This window comes from Petromyzon marinus, chromosome 33 (genome assembly GCF_048934315.1).
Source record: "Petromyzon marinus isolate PM22_M1 ecotype Great Lakes invasive population chromosome 33, UKy_Petmar_22M1.pri1.0, whole genome shotgun sequence".
In the NCBI taxonomy this organism is placed as follows: Eukaryota; Metazoa; Chordata; class Hyperoartia; order Petromyzontiformes; family Petromyzontidae; genus Petromyzon; species Petromyzon marinus.
The window spans coordinates 7,177,469-7,197,081 of NC_133699.1; the positions used below are offsets into that span (position 1 = coordinate 7,177,469).

The 19,613-nt window shown below is 44.8% G+C and overlaps 1 protein-coding gene across 1 annotated transcript in view; it reads left to right on the forward strand.

Annotated features, from left to right (window-relative positions):
- Positions 1-17,688: 17,688 nt before the first annotated feature.
- LOC142929675 (exosome complex exonuclease RRP44-like) overlaps positions 17,689-19,613 on the forward strand; it is a 58,229-nt gene continuing 56,304 nt past the window's right edge. Inside the window, exons 1-2 of the mRNA XM_076071379.1 lie at positions 17,689-18,062; positions 18,945-19,040. Of these exons, the coding sequence (XP_075927494.1) occupies positions 18,990-19,040 (51 nt within the window). The 5' untranslated portion in view covers positions 17,689-18,062; positions 18,945-18,989. The remainder of the gene's footprint in view (positions 18,063-18,944; positions 19,041-19,613) is intronic.

Here is a 19,613-nt window from a genome sequence, read left to right on the forward strand (position 1 = left end):
CCATAGAGCCCAATGCATTTCCGACCAGGAACACATTGCCAGTGAACTTAAGCACTTACACCAAGCTCTCAAGGCTAATGGTTACTCCGACTACACAATCCGCAAAGCCATCACTCCAGCCATGAAGAAGGATCCTCTTGAGGAGCCATTCAAAACCATCACCTTACCCTACATTGCGGGGGTCACAAAAAAGATCTCCAAAATCCTGAATAAACACAAAATCCAGGTCCGATTCAACACAGTACACATCCGTGAACATAAAGCAGACTTGAAACATGGTAGGACGAGCACCTCAGCCGTGGCAGATCACTGTTATAATTCAGTGGGCTCACATGACATTGACTTCTCCAAGACGGAAGTTCTCTGCAAGCCATCCGGCTACCATGAGAAATTCGTTCATGAGGCCATCCACATATACAAACACAGAAACAATTTCAACCGAGAAGATGTATTCTGGCTTAGTAACCATTGCAAAGACGTTATAAACCATTTTGGTACTTAATTGATTGTATTTTATGGTGACTTTCAGATCGCAGTCCATGCGCTGCCACTGCCTCTTAATACCTTTCACACGACGGTCAATGGTATGGTTTATAGCAGGGGTGTCCAAACTTTTTTTCCCGAGGGCCACATACAGAAAAATATACAAAGGATTGGGCCACTCACTAGACGTGAGGTATACTGCCTCACTTCTCATGCACTAATATTGTCAAAATCAATCAAATGCAGGTAAATTACGTTTGATTATTGAACGTTTGAAGAAAAAAAGCCTCCATCATAGCTCTTCATTAGTAGATTTGAATTTTATTTTTTACAAAAAGGTTGGCAGGTAATTCTCTCAGTGACAGCCTTAGATTGGTTCTTAGGGTGCTGATCCCCCTTCATTGTCCATATGAAGGGAGAGACAAGAAGACAAATAGGGGATGTGGATATTTCAAGCTTATTACACAAATAAATTATTGGGCTTGTTAACACATCAACTAACGTTTGTTAAAAAAATTGTCATCAACTTTAATTGACTGAATTTATGAAGTAATTGGGCTTATTAACAAATGAAAACGGTGTGTATATTTTTAACTCACCTGTAATGGGAATAATGTTACGCTCAGTGCGAGCAGTGATGCTGCGCTTTGGTCTGAAGGATAGCTGGCAGGTCAGGAGTAAGTTTGGTGGTTGAGATGCGAAGGACGTCACGGAGATGGTTGTCGGTCGTTCTGGTTCTCAGCCTGCTTTTGTTCAGCGTTAACAGAGAGAATGTCTGCTCACATATGTATGTTGAGCCGAACAGACTCATCATTCGTTTTGCATGGCGTCTCGTCAGAGGAAACTTGGCCTTTTCCAAACTCCGGTAGAAGTCAGGTAGGGAGAGAAGCTGATGCTGATTCTTCAGAGAATCATCACACTGAATTTCGATCAGTTCTAATTGCAGACTCTCCTCCACTTCTTTTGCATCCATTGAAAACGGAGCCGCAAACAGTGTGATTTCCTTCTCAATGACAGAAAAATCTTGGAAGCGCTGACTGAATTCTGTCATGAGAGATGTGATCACAGACACATTCTCCCATTTTTGCAGAGAGCTTGGCATTTGAAAATGCGCATTGATTTCGGTCAGCGTGGGGAAGTGCGCTACATTGAAGTTGCGCAGTTGTGACTCGAAGAGACGGAGCTTCGCACGGAATGCTTTCATGTGCACATACAGCTGTGGTACCAGCTGCTCTTTGCCTTGTAGTCTCTTGTTCGGGGTGTTGAGATGATCAGTGAGATCAACTAAAAAAGCCAGGCCTGCCAACTATAAAGGGTCACTGATCTCATGGAGAGGTCTGCCCTTTTCTTTCAAAAACTTGTCGATATTTGATCTCAGGGAATAAAACCACTGCAGCACGGAGCCGCGACTGAGCCAGCGCACTTGAGAATGGTAGAGTAGGTCCCCGTATTCAGCATCGACATCAGAGAGGAACGCTTGCAATTCTCTGTGGTAAAGCCCTCGGGCCATAATTTTTTTTGACATTTTTCACAACTGTGTTCATCACATCGCCAAGCTGGATTATCTTGGCACAGAGGGCTTCTTGGTAGATGATACAGTGCATTTTAACAGTCTCACCACCGCTCTCCTGCACCTTGGCACTCACCATAGAAGCCATTCCTTTGTGCTCGCCTGTCATTGCTGGAGCCCCATCCGTTGTAATTCCACACAGCTTGTCCCATTTAAGTCCAGCCTGGTGAATTGAATCTGACACAGCTTCAAAACATATCCTTCCCAGTTGTTGTCCCCTTTAGACTCCGAAGATCAAGCAGTTCCTCCGTAATGCAAAAATTCTCATCACCTCCCCGCAAAAAAATTAACAGCCGTGCAGTGTCCGTGGCATCTGTGCTCTCATCACATGCAATCGAGTAAAAATCGAAAGCACAAGCTTTATCTGACACTTGCTGTTTTAAGTTAGCCGACAAGCCTTCAATTCGCCGCACAACCTTATTTCTGGACATACTAACATCGTTAAAATCCTGCATTTTCTCCAGGCACATTCCCACGACTTTAGTGAGGCACTGTTTGATGAAGTCACCGTCTGAGAAAGGTTTCCCGTGTAGGGCAATGAGTTGAGCTACTTCATTGCTGGCTATTGTTGCATTTTCTTGAGCTTTGTTAGCACGGAAAAAAAAACCCTGCTGCTGCGTTAGCAGGCTAGCTTGCCATTTGCTTTACCTTCTCTCTCCGCTCGGCGCCAGTGTAGGACGTGAAGGTCTGATGTTTCGTTTCATAATGCCGTCGTACATTGTACTCTTTCATCACGGCAACACTCTCATTACAAATCAAACAAAAACACTTCCCCTTGGTTTCTATGGAAAAAAATTAATTTTTCCACCGAGTCTGAAATTTTCTGCACTCGCTTGCAATCTTGCGTCTCTTCGGTTCCGGCATTTCTGGTGACCCTGAGCAAATGTTTTCTTCGATTGCTTGCTTTGTGGAGACGCTGCCTTGTTCAAGACAATAGCGCCATCTAGTGTTTAAATTAAGAAATGCAATACAGTGGGCCATAGTCCATTATATTTTTAAACTTTGATACGGGCCAATTAAAAATGGATGGCGGGCCGCAGTTGGCCCGCGGGCCGTAGTTTGGACACCCCTGGTTTATAGCATGTTATATAATAATAAATAGTATAACATTGTAATGTTTAACATAATTCATAAAGCAATATATAGTATTGTAATTTTATAGTGAATATACAGCTGTGTGGTATACAGTAGGGTTGGTAGAATAATACGTAGTGTAATATTACAAGTCTAATATTTTACAGTATAAAGTATAGGATAGTCTAAAGTAACGCATTGTATAATTCAAGGGTGGGTTTGTCTATGGTAGTGTATATTACGGTGTATAGTTGTGTAATGAATGATTGGACCCAGAGCCCCACGTACACAGTAGAATACAAGGGAACGCCCACAGTACAGATTTGAGCTGACCTCCGGATTGAGAAATTGAACTGTGTTGTGACGTGGAGGGTGTTTCTGAACGCTATTGTGACCGACCCGTCCCGACGGGAGGAGAGAGGACAGGGTGGACCGGCTGCATGAGCTTACTCTCCGGCACTGCACAGCACAACATCGCCTCCCTACTGCAAAAAAACTCGGCAGGACCCTCCTGAAAATAAAAGTCTTCGGAATCAGTGAGGCCTGTCCTTGGGAGGACAGGCGTAGTCTTGGTCGTCACAAGCGAACATTTGTTTCTCCATATTAATTTGTATCTCCGGGTTACCATCAGGGCTGGGCGCTGCAAGCTTAGCTTCTGAGATCTGATGAGACTGGTAGCCGTTTTTTAAAAGGTAATTTCGGCACGTGGAGCCCAAGCATGCAACAACTTTATGCAACTTCTTGGTTCTTTCGGTAAAGTCACGTAGAATGGAAATAAAATAATAAAAAATAAAACATACAAAAATTCTCACGACGTTTCGGCCACAACACAAGTAGCCTTCTTCAGGTGAAGGAACAGAACTGTCGGGACGACAGCGCTTCAATAACTGCTGCTAAGATTCGCAGCGTCTTTTAGGCTAGGTGTGAGAGGTAAAGCGCCTTGACAAAGGAGTTTACATATCAAACAGGAGAATTTAGCATTGAAATAGCTGTGTTAAAGTGTTGGATCAGCAGGGTGTTAAATTCAGAAATTAGCATGTAACTGGGAGATTAGCATGATGTTAATGTGAGGGTTTAGCATGTGACTGGTCACGGAAATAGCTATGTTAAAGTCAAAGTTTACATCTCAACAGAGGCATTTTGTATATGGACGCTAAAGGACTGCAACTACCCAACTATCATACAATAAACCGATGTGGAAAAAAAACTAAGTATAAACTACATCAATGTCATCAATAAACTCTATATACTCTCCAATCAGCAGAGCGCTTCATTGAACGCTGCTAAGATTCGCAGCGCCTTTTAGGCTAGGTGTGAGAGGTAAAGCGCCTTGACAAAGGAGTTTACATATCAAACAGGATAATTTAGCATTGAAATAGCTGTGTTAAAGTGTTGGATCAGCAGGGTGTTAAAGTCAGAAATTAGCATGTAACTGGGAGATTAGCATGATGTTAATGTGAGAGATTAGCATGCGACTGGTCACGGAAATAGCTATATTAAAGTCAAAGTTTACATATCAAGCGAGGCATTTAGTATATGGACGCTAAAGGACTGCAACTACCCAACTATCATACAATAAACCGATGTGAAAAAAACTAAGTATAAACTACATCAATATAATAAATGTACTCAATATATTTTTCAAAAAGTTGAGCTATAAACATAAAGTAACTAGGTATACACTACACTATATAATGAATACCATATAGTAAACGAATTAATACAACTAAAATATAACTACATCAATGTTATCAATAAACTCTATATACTCTCCCATCAGCTGAGCTACTAACAATAAGTCATTATACATTACAATGCCCTATGGCGAAAAAATGGGTGGCGGTTTTTTCCTTCTTTCAAACGTTAGCACCATGGAGAGCGACGAGCCTCGTTCAGACGGACGAGTCCATCCATGCTCGGAACGGAGGAGGGGGGAGAAACAGCCACGATGCGCTGCTCTGTCCTGTGTTGCGTTACAACCATGCCATAAACTAGACTACTATACATTATAATGTTATACCTTCCAATCTAAACTACATTGTATAATATCGTATACACAGCCCAATGTAAGCTCGAACATTATGCATGATATTGATATGTCTCCAACTAAAATTTTCCAACATTACACGACTATTCGCCATAATATACACTACCATAGACAAACCCACCCTTGAATTATACAATGCGTTACTTTACACTACCCTATACTTTAGACTGTAAAATGTTAGACTTGTAATATTACACTATGTATTATTCTACCAACCCTACTGTATACCACACTGCTGTATATTCACTATACAATTACGATACTATATATTGCCTTATGAATTATGTTAAACATTACAATGTTATACTATTTATTATTATATAACATGCTATAAACCATACCATTGACCGTCGTGTGAAAGCTATTAAGAGGCAGTGCCAGCGAATTGACTGCGGTCTGAAAGTCACCATAAAATACAATCAATTAAGAACCGAAATGGTGTATAACATCTTTCCAATGGTTACTAAGCCAGAATCCATCTTCTCGGTTGAAATTGTCTCTGTGTTTGTATATGTGGATGGCCTCATGAACGAATCTCTCATGGTAGCCGGATGGCTTGCAGAGAACGTCCGTCTTGGAGAAGTCAATGTCATGTGAGCCCACTGAATTATAACAGTGATCTGCCATGGCTGAGGTGTTCGTCCTACCATGTTTCAAGTCTGCTTTATGTTCACGGATGCGGTCCGAGATATGTCGTTTGTTTTCTCCAATGTAACTGCTACCACAGAGGCAACTTAGTTTGTAGACGCCCGGGTACTGTATGTCTGGAACCACATCTTTTACAGACGGAACCAGATCACGGATTTTATGTACTGTGTTGAATCGGACCTGGATCTAGTGTTTATTCAGGATTTTGGAGATCTTTTTTGTGACCCCCGCAATGTAGGGTAAGGTGATGGTTTTGAATGGCTCCTCAAGAGGATTCTTCTTCATTGCTGGAGTGATGGCTTTGCGGATTGTGTAGTCGGAGTAACCATTAGCCTTGAGAGCTTGGTGTACGTGCTTGAGTTCACTGGCAATGTGTTCCTGGTCGGAAATGCATTGGGCACTATGGTATAGAGTCTTGATGAGGGAGTTCTTCTGGGATGGATGGTGGTGGGAATCCGGTTTTAAGTAAGCATCTGTATGGGTAGCTTTCCTGTAGACAGAGTGGCTCATTGAACCATCAGGTTTCCTTTTAATAAGGACATACACAAAGGGTAGCTTGCCATCTTTTTCGACTTCCATGGTAAATCTGATGGCTGGGTGTATGGAATTGATGTGGTTGAGGAATTGGTCTAGAGCAGGCCGGCCATGTGGCCAGATGATAAAAGTGTCATCCACGTACCTCTTCCATAACGTCGGGCGTAGAGTGGCAGTCTGGATGGCATCACTTTCAAATTTCTCCATGAAAACGTTGGCCCCCGTGGTGCCTCACCACAAACGTGGGGCCCGGTCAGCCACGTCGACTGTCGTGATCGCGTACAGGTGGTGAAACTGCCACACATGAACCATGATACCTTGCTGATCTCGTGTCAAGGAGAATAAACCAGCAGCCCGTCGCTAGCAATGGGAATGATCGGTAAGGGAACACATTGGGCTCTACAGAGGCACTCCACTATTATACACCACTACTATACAGTAAACATTGGGCTCTATGGAGGCCTGTCGTTAAGGGATTACTCGTTAACATGGGGTGGTCGTTAAGAGGGGTTCTATTGTATATAACAAGTTTAAATATTTAATAAGTTAATAGAGAGTACTCAACTGAGATGGCGGAGGAGTTTGCTAAACTCACAATACAAAGACCACTGTCCCAGCCTCTGTGGTTGGACCATCTCTAGCTCCACCAACCTACCTTGATGCACCTATCTCAGGCCTATATAAGACCTTGTCTCAGCAACTTTCTCTCTCACCTGACCTGAAGACGATTGCTTGTGTTGCGATCGAAACGTCGTGATATTTTTATTATTTTTTATCTATGTGGCTTTACCAAAGGACCCATAGAATATAATCATAAACAGGTTACGTCCTCTACATGGACCCCCCCCCCCCTCATTATTAATCATGAACAGGTGACGTCCTCCAAATGGACACCCCCCTCCATTGATAATAATTAGCGGGTGACATCACTCCACATGGGGGGGGGGGCGAGGTGCCTCCTCTCCCCTCCTAAGCGTCAACTTATAAACTCACTACAAAGGCAGAACCCTCACGTAACGCGATCTCCATAACGCTATTGAGACATCTAAGTAAAAACAACGTCATGATGAACAAGGGATTATAACCTTTAAATGAAATAGGTCTGTCACCGCGGGCTTACAAATTGCACACAAATGGATGCAATGAATATCACTTCGCGGTCTGCTTTGCGCTTGCAAGTTTCAGATTTACTGCAATACACCCATGCTTGGACGGGCAAAAGGCTAGTAAACAAATAATCCCCTCGCCTGCTCCCCACCACGATATCACACGATGATATAGTACTTCCTTGTACAGTATACCCAATAAAGACCAAATCTAATCCCCATGATAGGTAAATTGATATACATAGAGCTTGCCGGCGATAGGTCTAAACCACGAACTCGTGATATTCAAGGGTCTCCCGTATTTGGAGTTTGCATGTTCTCCCCATGGTCACGTTGGGATAATGACTGCTATGAATTTTCACATAAGCCAACTCGTTGAGCAATCATATGTGGCCAGGCTGCTTCTGGAAAAGAGCTATGTATCTCAGTGGGCCTTACCTGGTCAAATAAAAATAGGTTGCTTACAGGAGTTGAATGGATTGCCACATCACAGGGATGTGAGGAATCGCAGCATAAAGAGGGCTTTATCCAGCAGTGGATTGAGTGTTCTTGTTGAAACGTGTGTATTTAATATTTCTCTGATGTTCTTTTAGTCTCGTGCTGATCATTTGTCCTGTTTGCCCAACATAACATTTGCCACAAGTGCAGTTAATCCTGTACAAACCTTCTGTTGATAGCTTAGGTAATACATATTTTATACCAGAAGTCGAGTTCAAGAAACATAAGTACGTTTTTATTTCAACTGAAATGTATATATACATATATAAATATACATGTCCATACAACCACGTCTCAATGTCTATGTCTGGGAGAACACGCTAGCTTCTCCCTCTGTGGAGTCTCCACCACTTTTCTTTCTTCTTGTTTCCCAGCTCCTCGTCTTGGTGCTCCTTCCCTCTGTCTCCTCCTCGTTCATTCTCCTCTTCATCTTTCTCCAGCTGCCGTGTGCAGCACATGAAGCTCCAAATTGCCCAACGCCAGAAACTGTTCTTTCTCTCTCCCTTAGAAGATGGGATGTGCTTAATCTCTTTCTTCTCTTCCTGAACACTCTCTGCCCTCCAAGGTTGCTCACATCTTCCTTCCTCATTCACCACTTCCTGCTTTGTATCGTCTTCAATCGTGTCGACCTCCTTCAGCTCGACCTCATTTGCCTCTAACTCAATAGCTCCTACTTCTTTTGCGTCTACCTCTATTGCCTCTACATCATTCGCCTCTACCAAAATCGCCTCACTCTCCTCCACCTCAATATCCCCTACCTTCACTTCTACCTCAATCACCTCTACGTCATTCGCCTCTAACTCATTCGGCTCTACCTCCATAACCACCTCCTGCTTGGCCTCTCCCTCAATCTCCTCTACCTCTTTTGCCACTTCCTGGATGGCATCTACTTCATATGCCTCAACCTCATTTGCCCCTTCCTGCTTTATTTCCTCCACCACGTTCTCAACTTTTGTTGCCATTTCCTGTTTGGCCTTTAGCTCATTCTTGTCTACCTCATTGATCAAGACCTGCATGGCCTTTTCTTCGATCGTGTCGACCTGAATTGCCTCGACCTGTTTCACCAATTCCTGCTTTGTATGTCTCGCAATCCCTTCTACGACATTGGCCACAACCTCTTTCACCACTTCCTGCTTGGCCACTGCATCGACCTCAATCACCGCTACCTCTACCTCACTCGCCACTTCCTTCTTGGGCTCTACATCATTCCCCTCTCCCTCAATCTCGTTTTCCTTCATCTCTTCTACTTCGCGAAATTTCATCTCAGTCCTTCGTAGCTTCCTATTCCTACGTTTTCTCTGAACACCATCCTCTCCTTCTTTCTTTGTGTCCACAACATCATCAACTTTCTTAGCCACTTCCTGTTTGGCTATTCCCTCATTCCCATCTACCTCACTTGCCTCTACCTCTTTCCCTAAGTCCTCCTTGGCATCTCTCTCAATCCCTTCTACGACAATGGCCACTACCTCTTTCACAAATTCCTGTGTGGCCACTGCATCTACCTCAATCACCGCTACCTCTACCTCATTTGCCTCTACCTCACTCGCCACTTCCTTCTTGGGTTCTCCATCATTCCCCTCTCTCTCAATCTCGTTTTCCTTCATCTCTTCTACTTCCCGAACTTTCATCTCAATCCTTCGTAGCTTCCTATTCCTACGTTTCCTCTGAACACAATCCTCTCCCTCTTTCTTTGTCTCCACAATATTCTCAACTTTCTCCGCCACTTCCTGTTTGGCCATTCCCTCATTCTGATCGACCTCATTTGGCTCTACCTCTTCTGCTAATACCTGTTTTGCATCTCTCTCAATCCCCTCTATGACATTGGCTGCTATATCTTTCACCACTTCCTGCTTGGCCACTGCTTCTACCTCAATCACCGCTACCTCTGCCTCATTCGCTAATTCCTGCTTGTCATCTCCTTCTAATACCTCTACCTTATTCAACTTTACCTCATTCATCACATCCTCCAAAGCCACTGCCTCAATCATCTCTACCTCAATCGTCCCAACCTCCACCACTTCCTGCATGGGCTCTCCCTCACTCCCCTCTCTCTCAGCCACCTCTTCTTTCACTGTCTCCAGAACTTTCTTCTTGTTCTTGTGTTTATTCCTATTCCTACGTTTCCTCTGAACACCATCCTCTCCCTCTTTCTTTGTCTCCACAACATTATCAACTTTCTTAGCCACTTCCTGTTTGGCTATTCCCTTATTCCCATTTACCTCACTTGACTCTACCTCTTTCCCTAAGTTCTCCTTGGCATCTCTCTCAATCACTTCTACGACATTGGCCACTACCTCTTTCACAAATTCCTGTGTAGCCACTGCATCTACCTCAATCACCGCTACCTCTACCTCACTCGCCACTTCCTTCTTGGGCTCTCCATCATTCCCCTCTCCCTCAATCTCGTTTTCCTTCATCTCTTCTACTTCCCGCACTTTCATCTCAGTCCTTCGTAGCTTCCTATTCCTACGTTTCCTCTGAACACCATCCTCTCCCTCTTTCTTTGTCTCCACAACATTATCAACTTTCTTAGCCACTTCCTGTTTGGCTATTCCCTCATTCCCATCTACCTCACTTGCCTCTACCTCTTTCCCTAAGTCCTCCTTGGCATCTCTCTCAATCCCTTCTATGACATTGGCCACTACCTCTTTCACAAATTCCTGTGTGGCTACTGCATCTACCTCAATCACCGCTACCTCTACCTCATTTGCCTCTACCTCACTCGCCACTTCCTTCTTGAGCTCTACATCATTCCGCTCTCTCTCAATCTCGTTTACCTTCATCTCTCCTACTTCCCGAACTTTCATCTCAATCCTTCGTAGCTTCCTATTCCTATGTTTCCTCTGAACACAATCCTCTCCCTCTTTCTTTGTTTCCAAAACATTCTCAACTTTCTCCGCCACTTCCTGTTTGGCCATTCCCTCATTCCCATCGACCTCATTTGGCTCTACCTCTTCTGCTAATACCTGTTTTGCATCTCTCTCAATCCCCTCTATGACATTGGCCGCTATATCTTTCACCACTTCCTGCTTGGCCACTGCTTCTACCTCAATCACCGCTACCTCTGCCTCATTCGCTAATTCCCGCTTGCCATCTCCTTCTAACACCTCTACCTTATTCAACTCTACCTCATTCATCACATCCTCCAAAGCCACTGCCTCAATCATCTCTACCTCAATCGTCCCAACCTCCACCACTTCCTGCATGGGCTCTCCCTCACTCCCCTCTCTCTCAGCCACCTCTTCTTTCAATGTCTCCAGAACTTTCTTCTTGTTCTTGTGTTTCTTCCTATTCCTACGTTTCCTCTGAACACCATCCTCTCCCTCTATCTTTGTCTCCACAACATTATCAACTTTCTTAGCCACTTCCTGTTTGGCTATTCCCTCATTCCCATTTACCTCACTTGCCTCTACCTCTTTCCCTAAGTTCTCCTTGGCATCTCTCTCAATCCTTTCTACGACATTGGCCACTACCTCTTTCACAAATTCCTGTGTGGCCACTGCATCTACCTCAATCACCGCTACCTCTACCTCACTCGCCACTTCCTTCTTGGGCTCTCCATCATTCCCCTCTCCCTCAATCTCGTTTTCCTTCATCTCTTCTACTTCCCGCACTTTCATATCAGTCCTTCGTAGCTTCCTATTCCTACGTTTCCTCTGAAGACCATCCTCTCCCTCTTTCTTTGTCTCCACAACATTATCAACTTTCTTAGCCACTTCCTGTTTGGCCATTCCCTCATTCAGATCGACCTTATTTGGCTCTACCTCTTCTGCTAATACCTGTTTTGCATCTCTCTCAATCCCCTCTATGACATTGGCTGATATATCTTTCACCACTTCCTGCTTGGCCACTGCTTCTACCTCAACCACCGCTACCTCTGCCTCATTCGCTAATTCCCGCTTGCCATCTCCTTCTAACACCTCTACCTTATTCAACTCTACCTCATTCATCACATCCTCCAAAGCCACTGCCTCAATCATCTCTACCTCAATCGTCCCAACCTCCACCACTTCCTGCATGGGCTCTCCCTCACTCCCCTCTCTCTCAGCCACCTCTTCTTTCACTGTCTCCAGAACTTTCTTCTTGTTCTTGTGTTTATTCCTATTCCTACGTTTCCTCTGAACACCATCCTCTCCCTCTTTCTTTGTCTCCACAACATTATCAACTTTCTTAGCCACTTCCTGTTTGGCTATTCCCTTATTCCCATTTACCTCACTTGACTCTACCTCTTTCCCTAAGTTCTCCTTGGCATCTCTCTCAATCACTTCTACGACATTGGCCACTACCTCTTTCACAAATTCCTGTGTAGCCACTGCATCTACCTCAATCACCGCTACCTCTACCTCACTCGCCACTTCCTTCTTGGGCTCTCCATCATTCCCCTCTCCCTCAATCTCGTTTTCCTTCATCTCTTCTACTTCCCGCACTTTCGTCTCAGTCCTTCGTAGCTTCCTATTCCTACGTTTCCTCTGAACACCATCCTCTCCCTCTTTCTTTGTCTCCACAACATTATCAACTTTCTTAGCCACTTCCTGTTTGGCTATTCCCTCATTCCCATTTACCTCACTTTCCTCTACCTCTTTCCCTAAGTTCTCCTTGGCATCTCTCTCAATCCTTTCTACGACATTGGCCACTACCTCTTTCACAAATTCCTGTGTGGCCACTGCATCTACCTCAATCACCACTACCTCTACCTCACTCGCCACTTCCTTCTTGGGCTCTCCATCATTCCCCTCTCCCTCAATCTCGTTTTCCTTCATCTCTTCTACTTCCCGCACTTTCATATCAGTCCTTCGTAGCTTCCTATTCCTACGTTTCCTCTGAAGACCATCCTCTCCCTCTTTCTTTGTCTCCACAACATTATCAACTTTCTTAGCCACTTCCTGTTTGGCCATTCCCTCATTCCGATCGACCGCATTTGGCTCTACCTCTTCTGCTAATACCTGTTTTGCATCTCTCTCAATCCCCTCTATGACATTGGCCGCTATATATTTCACCACTTCCTGCTTGGCCACTGCTTCTACCTCAATCACCGCTACCTCTGCCTCCTTCGCTAATTCCCGCTTGCCATCTCCTTCTAACACCTCTACCTTATTCAACTCTACCTCATTCATCACATCCTCCAAAGCCACTGCCTCAATCATCTCTACCTCAATCGTCCCAACCTCCACCACTTCCTGCATGGGCTCTCCCTCACTCCCCTCTCTCTCAGCCACCTCTTCTTTCACTGTCTCCTCCAGAACTTTCTTCTTGTTCTTATGTTTCTTCCTACTCCCACGTTTTTTCTTCATACCATTTCTCTCCCCCACTTTCTCCATCTCTTCGATCTCGTTCTCAACCTTGTTGCTATTCTGCATTGTCTGCTTCACATCCTCATTATTGGTGCTGACTTCTGCCTGCTGCTGCTCTTCTGCCTTTTGCTGCTGCTGCTGGTGGTGGATGATGAAGCTCTTCAGCTCGGTGCTGTTCTGGAATTGCAGCAGCTCCCGCTGATATTTGGCCTGCTGCTGTGCACAATGATCCAGCAGGATCATCTCAAGCTCCAGAATCTGGCGCTTAGCTTCTAGTCTTGTGTCAACGAGGAACCTCTTTCGCTGCCCCTTCGAGCGACGGTCTGGGGAGTCACATGGGGAGGAGAGAGCAGCACCACAATTGATTCGTTAATGGGTATTTGAGTATTTCCTGTATGATAATAGGTTTTTCCCATTTTTACTGGCAACAAAACAGGTGTTAAGATGTTAAAACACCAAACTGAAACCTTTTACAAGGAATCATGTCTGCATTAACCATGATGCTTGTGGTCAGAATGCAAACAAAAAACATACTCTGATAATATATGCATTGTCCTTGAAACTGATTGGTCCACACCAGGGACAGCTTTCTTTTGAGCCTCGTCTCAAACGGTGTTAGACCAGAGGACGCCAAAAGGCGTATTTCCTGTATGTTATTTTGGTAAAGAAACTTGGCACCATTGACAGGAATTTAACTTAACTTGAGACCGATGTAACAATGATAACACTGTAGGGAGGTCTGGAGGTTGACTCATGTGCCGGAGACACCTCCTCCTCCAAATAACTTCATTAGGATTATGGGCTGGTTGGGGAGGCCATATTAAGTTTGCGAGGTCTGGAAACTCCAGGCCAAACATAGAAAAACTTCCGTTATCTCAGAAAAAGTAAGATGGATTTATGGGCAAGCTGTGGAGGTCTGGCTAAATTTAAAAGATGTCCATTGTTTCACAAGAGAGAACATGAATTGGATAAGAAATACACTATTAATTCTTATACACTGGTCCATTCATACAATTAGTATATTAGTGGGCTACGTTAGAAAAGATAAAGGGAGGAGAAGAGGAGGGTGCCCAAAGGGGCCAGAGAGCCAGGGGCAACCCTAATGTTTATGTTGGCTGGATAGCATGTGCTCCCGTGCATGTGAGGTTGCTCTCAACAGAAGTCATTCCTTGCACGAGAATGGCTGAAACGCTGAGTAACCACTCAGAGGTATAGTGGTTAAGCAGTGGAGACGGTATAGTGGTAAAACAGTGGAGATTTTAAAAGCAAAGTTTAAGATTTGCATTTGTCACTTTATATTGAGCCGATACATATGGCAAGTGAAACTAAGAAGACTTAAAGTGAGTTTTACAGAAAGAGAGGATACATGTGTGTCTCTTGGAGAAGGAAAGGCATTGCTCAAAACTGTGCTGCAAGGTCACGTGCCATGAATCACATGAGTTTAGAAAAAACGTGACTGTAAACCAACAAGCCTGTGAATAATTATCATGGTGAAGACACCTCTATACGTTGGATACTGAAGGAAATCCATCGTGCTACACATCGTCAAAGCCCGACAACACCTGACATTCGAGAAATAAGTACAATTGCATCGTTCTACACATCGTCAATACCCCACCACATCTGGAAAGTCACCAGCTGCATCAAGCACCTGACTGTTGTATTGTTCGAAAGACACTGTGTGTAACGACTTTACATCTGCCGGCACTGCGGGTTTCTAAACGCCTGCCATGTCACCTTCTCAACACTAGCGTCTGAGACCATCTGATACAGACTGAAAGCTTATTTCCTTTGTTGCACTGTTTGTCTTTTCATGAATGTCATATTGTGCACTGGGTTATGCCTTATTAACCTAAATTCTGAATTTAGCTATTCATGTATTTCTATTACAGTATCACATATTCTTTGGACCAAGTGTCAATTGCCTATTTGATGACTGGTACTCTGATTCTTTTTTTTACAAATCAGGGACTTGTTTTAATTAAAATGTGTCTGTGTGTGTGGTTGAACGGTGTAACAAATCCATGCGTTACATGTGTAGTGTTGCAGCGCCGACCTGGTCAAGGCCTATGATATAATCAGTAGGCCAGGGCTCTGGATTGTTACTCGTATTTCCGGAGTCCCTAACCCTCTGCTCACAATCATTAAGGACCTTCACGATGGTGGGCAGGCCCGGATAAAGTTGCGTGCCCAGGAGTCAGAGCAATTTCCTGTTTACAGTGGGGTGCGACAGGGATCTACTCTGGCTGACACATTATTTAGCATCATCTTCGACCACATAGTTCGAGAAGTTTTTTTTTTTATGGCTGTACCGGTGGATTTTTTAATATTTGCTACAGATACAATGGGAGGCTGATTGATGCCTGGGTGAGGTCAAGGGATGGCTCCCTACTGGTCAACCATGTTATGTACACTGATCATTTGGAAGTTGATGCTCACACTGAAAAATAGTTGGAGGTTCTGCTGCTAAGCCTGGAGCGTGTGACAAAGAGGTGGTGCCTTACCATCAGCCCCACTAAAACTAAGCACCCGCCTGAGTATTTTGTGTAATTTAATACTCCGCCCCCTCAACTACTCTTGAGTGATGGGGTAATTGTAGAGAGAAGTTTACGTACCTGGATAGTGTGCTTATGCAAAAATTCTGGTTTGGCAGCAGAGGTCTCACTCCGAATCGGTCAAGTGGCATATTTTCATCAGCTTCGTAACACTTTGGGGTATCTACCTGGTCTGTCACTCGACACAAAACGATGGGTCTTCTTGGCCAATGATAGAATAAATGAAAAATCTGAACCAGCTTTACACTTTCAGACTGGCCTGCCTACGATCCACCCTGGGTTTAACTAGGCTGGAATGTGTGAACAGCTCACAGTGAGCTCCACTGGTGGGCAGGGCTGCATTGCCTGGGTCATGTAGCCTGCTTGCTCAGCCACCGCATCCCCAAGCAGCCTCTGTTTTTCCAGATAGCGGGGGCTAAATGGGCGTGGCACGGCCTGGAGAAGAGATGGACTGATGCAGTACAGGAGGATACGGAACTAAGTGGACTTGCCAAAGACTGGTACCACTGGTGTCAAGATCTGCCTCTATGGAGGAAGCTCGTGAAGGATGCTTATGGGAAGTTGGTGGCAGTTGCCCTCAAGCAAAAAAGGAGGGTGAGAGGAGCGACGCTCACAACAACAGACGGTGCACTGGATGACTAAAACGCAGCAAGTTGGCACAGTAGGATGCAAAGGTGGTGCGTCTGCCAGTCATCTCAGTCAGTCAACCCATCGCACTGGGGTCTGTCCCCTGATCTCCTGTCGGCAAGCCTTCGACACTTCAAGTGGCCTCGGAGTGCACCAGGCCTGGCACAAGCGCCATGGTGACGTCTCCGTCACTTAGTGGCGAATGAGGGCTGTTGTTGTTATCTGAGTCGGTTAGGGGCCTCCCCTAGGTCCACTCAGCCTCAAATAAGTATCTGATACGGTGTGTAAACATCGCTACTTGGGAGACAAAGACGGACAAGTGTGGTGCTGGCAACCCACCCCTCGTGTGCGGTGCCGGCCGTCATAGGTGCTCACTAACAGCACTTGCTCCTACAGTGTTTCAAGGCTATACACAAGATTTCTGTCTTTGTTTGTGTCTATGTGCAGTGTCTGTATGAGTGGTTGGGAGCAGTTGTGTCTGTGGGGATCGACCTGAGTTCGATTCCCATTCACAACCATCAGTGACTAATAAATAAAACCGGTCGTGTGCGTCCCCTACATCTACTCAAACTTAAAATAGTACCTCGTGCAACGTATAAACATCAAATGTGGGGAGACAAAGGCATCCGGATGCGGTGCTGACCACCCACCCCATCATAGGTGCTAACTCGCTAACAGCACTTGACTCAATAGTCTGTTAAGGCTATACGGGGATCTGTCTTTGTATACAGGTGCATGTGTCTGTGTGTATGTCTGTGTGTGGAATTACAGTACTCACTTCCCGTCGGCTTGCTCATCTCTCCACCCTGCAACAAAATCACAGCAGCGCACGTGAGACTCTAATCATATCACAGCTTACAACCACCACCACCATCATCATTACCGTCCTCATCATTAAACATTTCGAACAGACACACATTCACATATAGATGTTCTCTCAGATTAATGTTATCCTGATACAGCGCGCGTGTGGATGTACTCACGGAAGACATCGCCTTGAAGGCAGAACGAGAAGTCACGGATGGTCACGTTTTGTCAATAGATTTCGTTAACTGTGTTAATGAAGTGTTCAACCTCACGGATGTTTGTCAATGAGGTTTACCAAGTAATTTAACCGCGTTATCGATGTTCACTGACGACGTTGTCGAAGTGTGCTCCCGAATGCGATCTTTAAGCACACAGAGCGCGCGTCCACCTCCGTCTGTAACGATCGACCGTTGCTAAGGAAGTGACGTCACTTGTTAAGGTAGCAAAACCCGGAAACCACGTGGTCCACTGTATCCTCCAGGCCTGATTAGTTACACGACTGTCAAATTTTTACTTTAAACTTTCGTAACTTGCAGGAATTCATAATTTTTGGTTCTTTCGGTAAAGTCACGTAGATAGAAAATAAAATTTTAAGTGAAGGCAAAAAACCCACGAGGTTTCGGTGGCAACACAAGCGGTCTTCATCACGTGTTGCGATCGAAACGTCGTGGGTTTTTTGCTTTTATTTTAATTTATTTTTATTTTATTGTTATTATTTTCTATCTACGTGACTTTACCTGAAAGAACCAAGAATATAGTAACGATTGTACCCTGGTCGCCACGGATGAAGAGGCCGAGCGGGCTCGGTTCAACTGTTGCCAGGTACCTCCACCACTCAGCTCGCAGCACACACACACACACAGTGTCCACTATGTAAAAATCAGGCTAAACTAAACCTTTCTAGAAGTTACTAAAATAATGCTATAAAAACAATGCAACAGTGATCATAAGAAATGTGATTGAAAGTTAACAATAGCGACATATATAACATATTACTAAACCTAGCATCCTTCGCTAGCTGCTTGAGTCAATCCATAATAGCAGGAGTAACAATTATGTATGTTGATTAACTGCGAATAACCCAATCAATAACAGATATCCATTGTAATTTACATCAATACATTACCCCCCCCCGTCTTCGTATCGGATCTGCTTACAAGCGACGACGTCACATTTATCCCCCGTCTACGTCTATTAAAGACCGAAACAGGGGAAGGATTTCACCACAACTCTGGCTGTCACCTGACGAGGCGGGTTGTTGTTGTAGTTACAGGCGAAACGTCACGGTACTTGAATTGTAAATGTTGTGGGTTTACTCTCCAACACACCGATGTGCTGAATTAGTCACTAATTGGCATGTTTTGTTTACGTGACAAACTTGACTAAGATTTACGCGAGCTAACCCTAACAAACAAAAACACCCTCTAATAAGTAAATATTTGTATTAATTCCATGAATGGACCTTGGCCTGGGACTGTGCGGATTGAGAAGTTATGGATGCAGCTTCTGTTTGTGCTGCCATCAGAATGACCAACAAATAAATAAATAATACACACGGATTGGTGACTACAGTACTAGACCCCCAGTGCTTTTATATTTAAAAGTGTATGTGCTTTGTGGTTGCTTTATTGCGCGTGTGTACGTACTGTGTAACACTTGTTTGAACGCAGGTGATGGTGTTGTCCATGTTGGGTGTCATTACAGCCAAAAACAAGCAGCAGTACGAAGACCAGGACGCCGTGGCCGACCATGAGGACGGAAATTGGCCTCGCCCGGTCACAACGTACGACAGCAGTACAGGTTTCCCTCCACACATGCACACACCTACGAGTTTCCCACTACAGAGACGAAGGTCCCCCATATAGCCTTAACAGACTGTTGTGGCAAGTGCTGTTCGCAAGCACCAATGAAGGTCGGCATGGTATATCAGGGGGTAGGTGGCCAACACCACACCCGGCCGCCTTTGTCTCCCAAGTGGTGACGTATACACACACCGCTACAGGTATTTATTTGAGGTTGAGTCGACCCAGGACCGGTTCAGATAAATAATCGTCACTGGCGTTGGCCATGAGCGGGACTCCAACTCGCATGTTTGCGGGGTTTGGAGCGTAGCATACTATCCACTGCGCCACTGCTACCTTCACATAACGCACACAGAAACAACACACAGGGACCCACACGCACGGACACACAGGGACCTGCTCAACATTGAAATGTGCAGCCCTTGTGTGGCGGCCTGCGTTGAATTTGGGCGTTCATCTCGTCACCCATACAAAAGGTCTCGACAATCAATCGCAGTCCCCCTTGCCCTGCCTGGCACGCACATCGGGCCAGTCACCCCACGCACAGCGCACACAACGTGCGCGTCGCGTA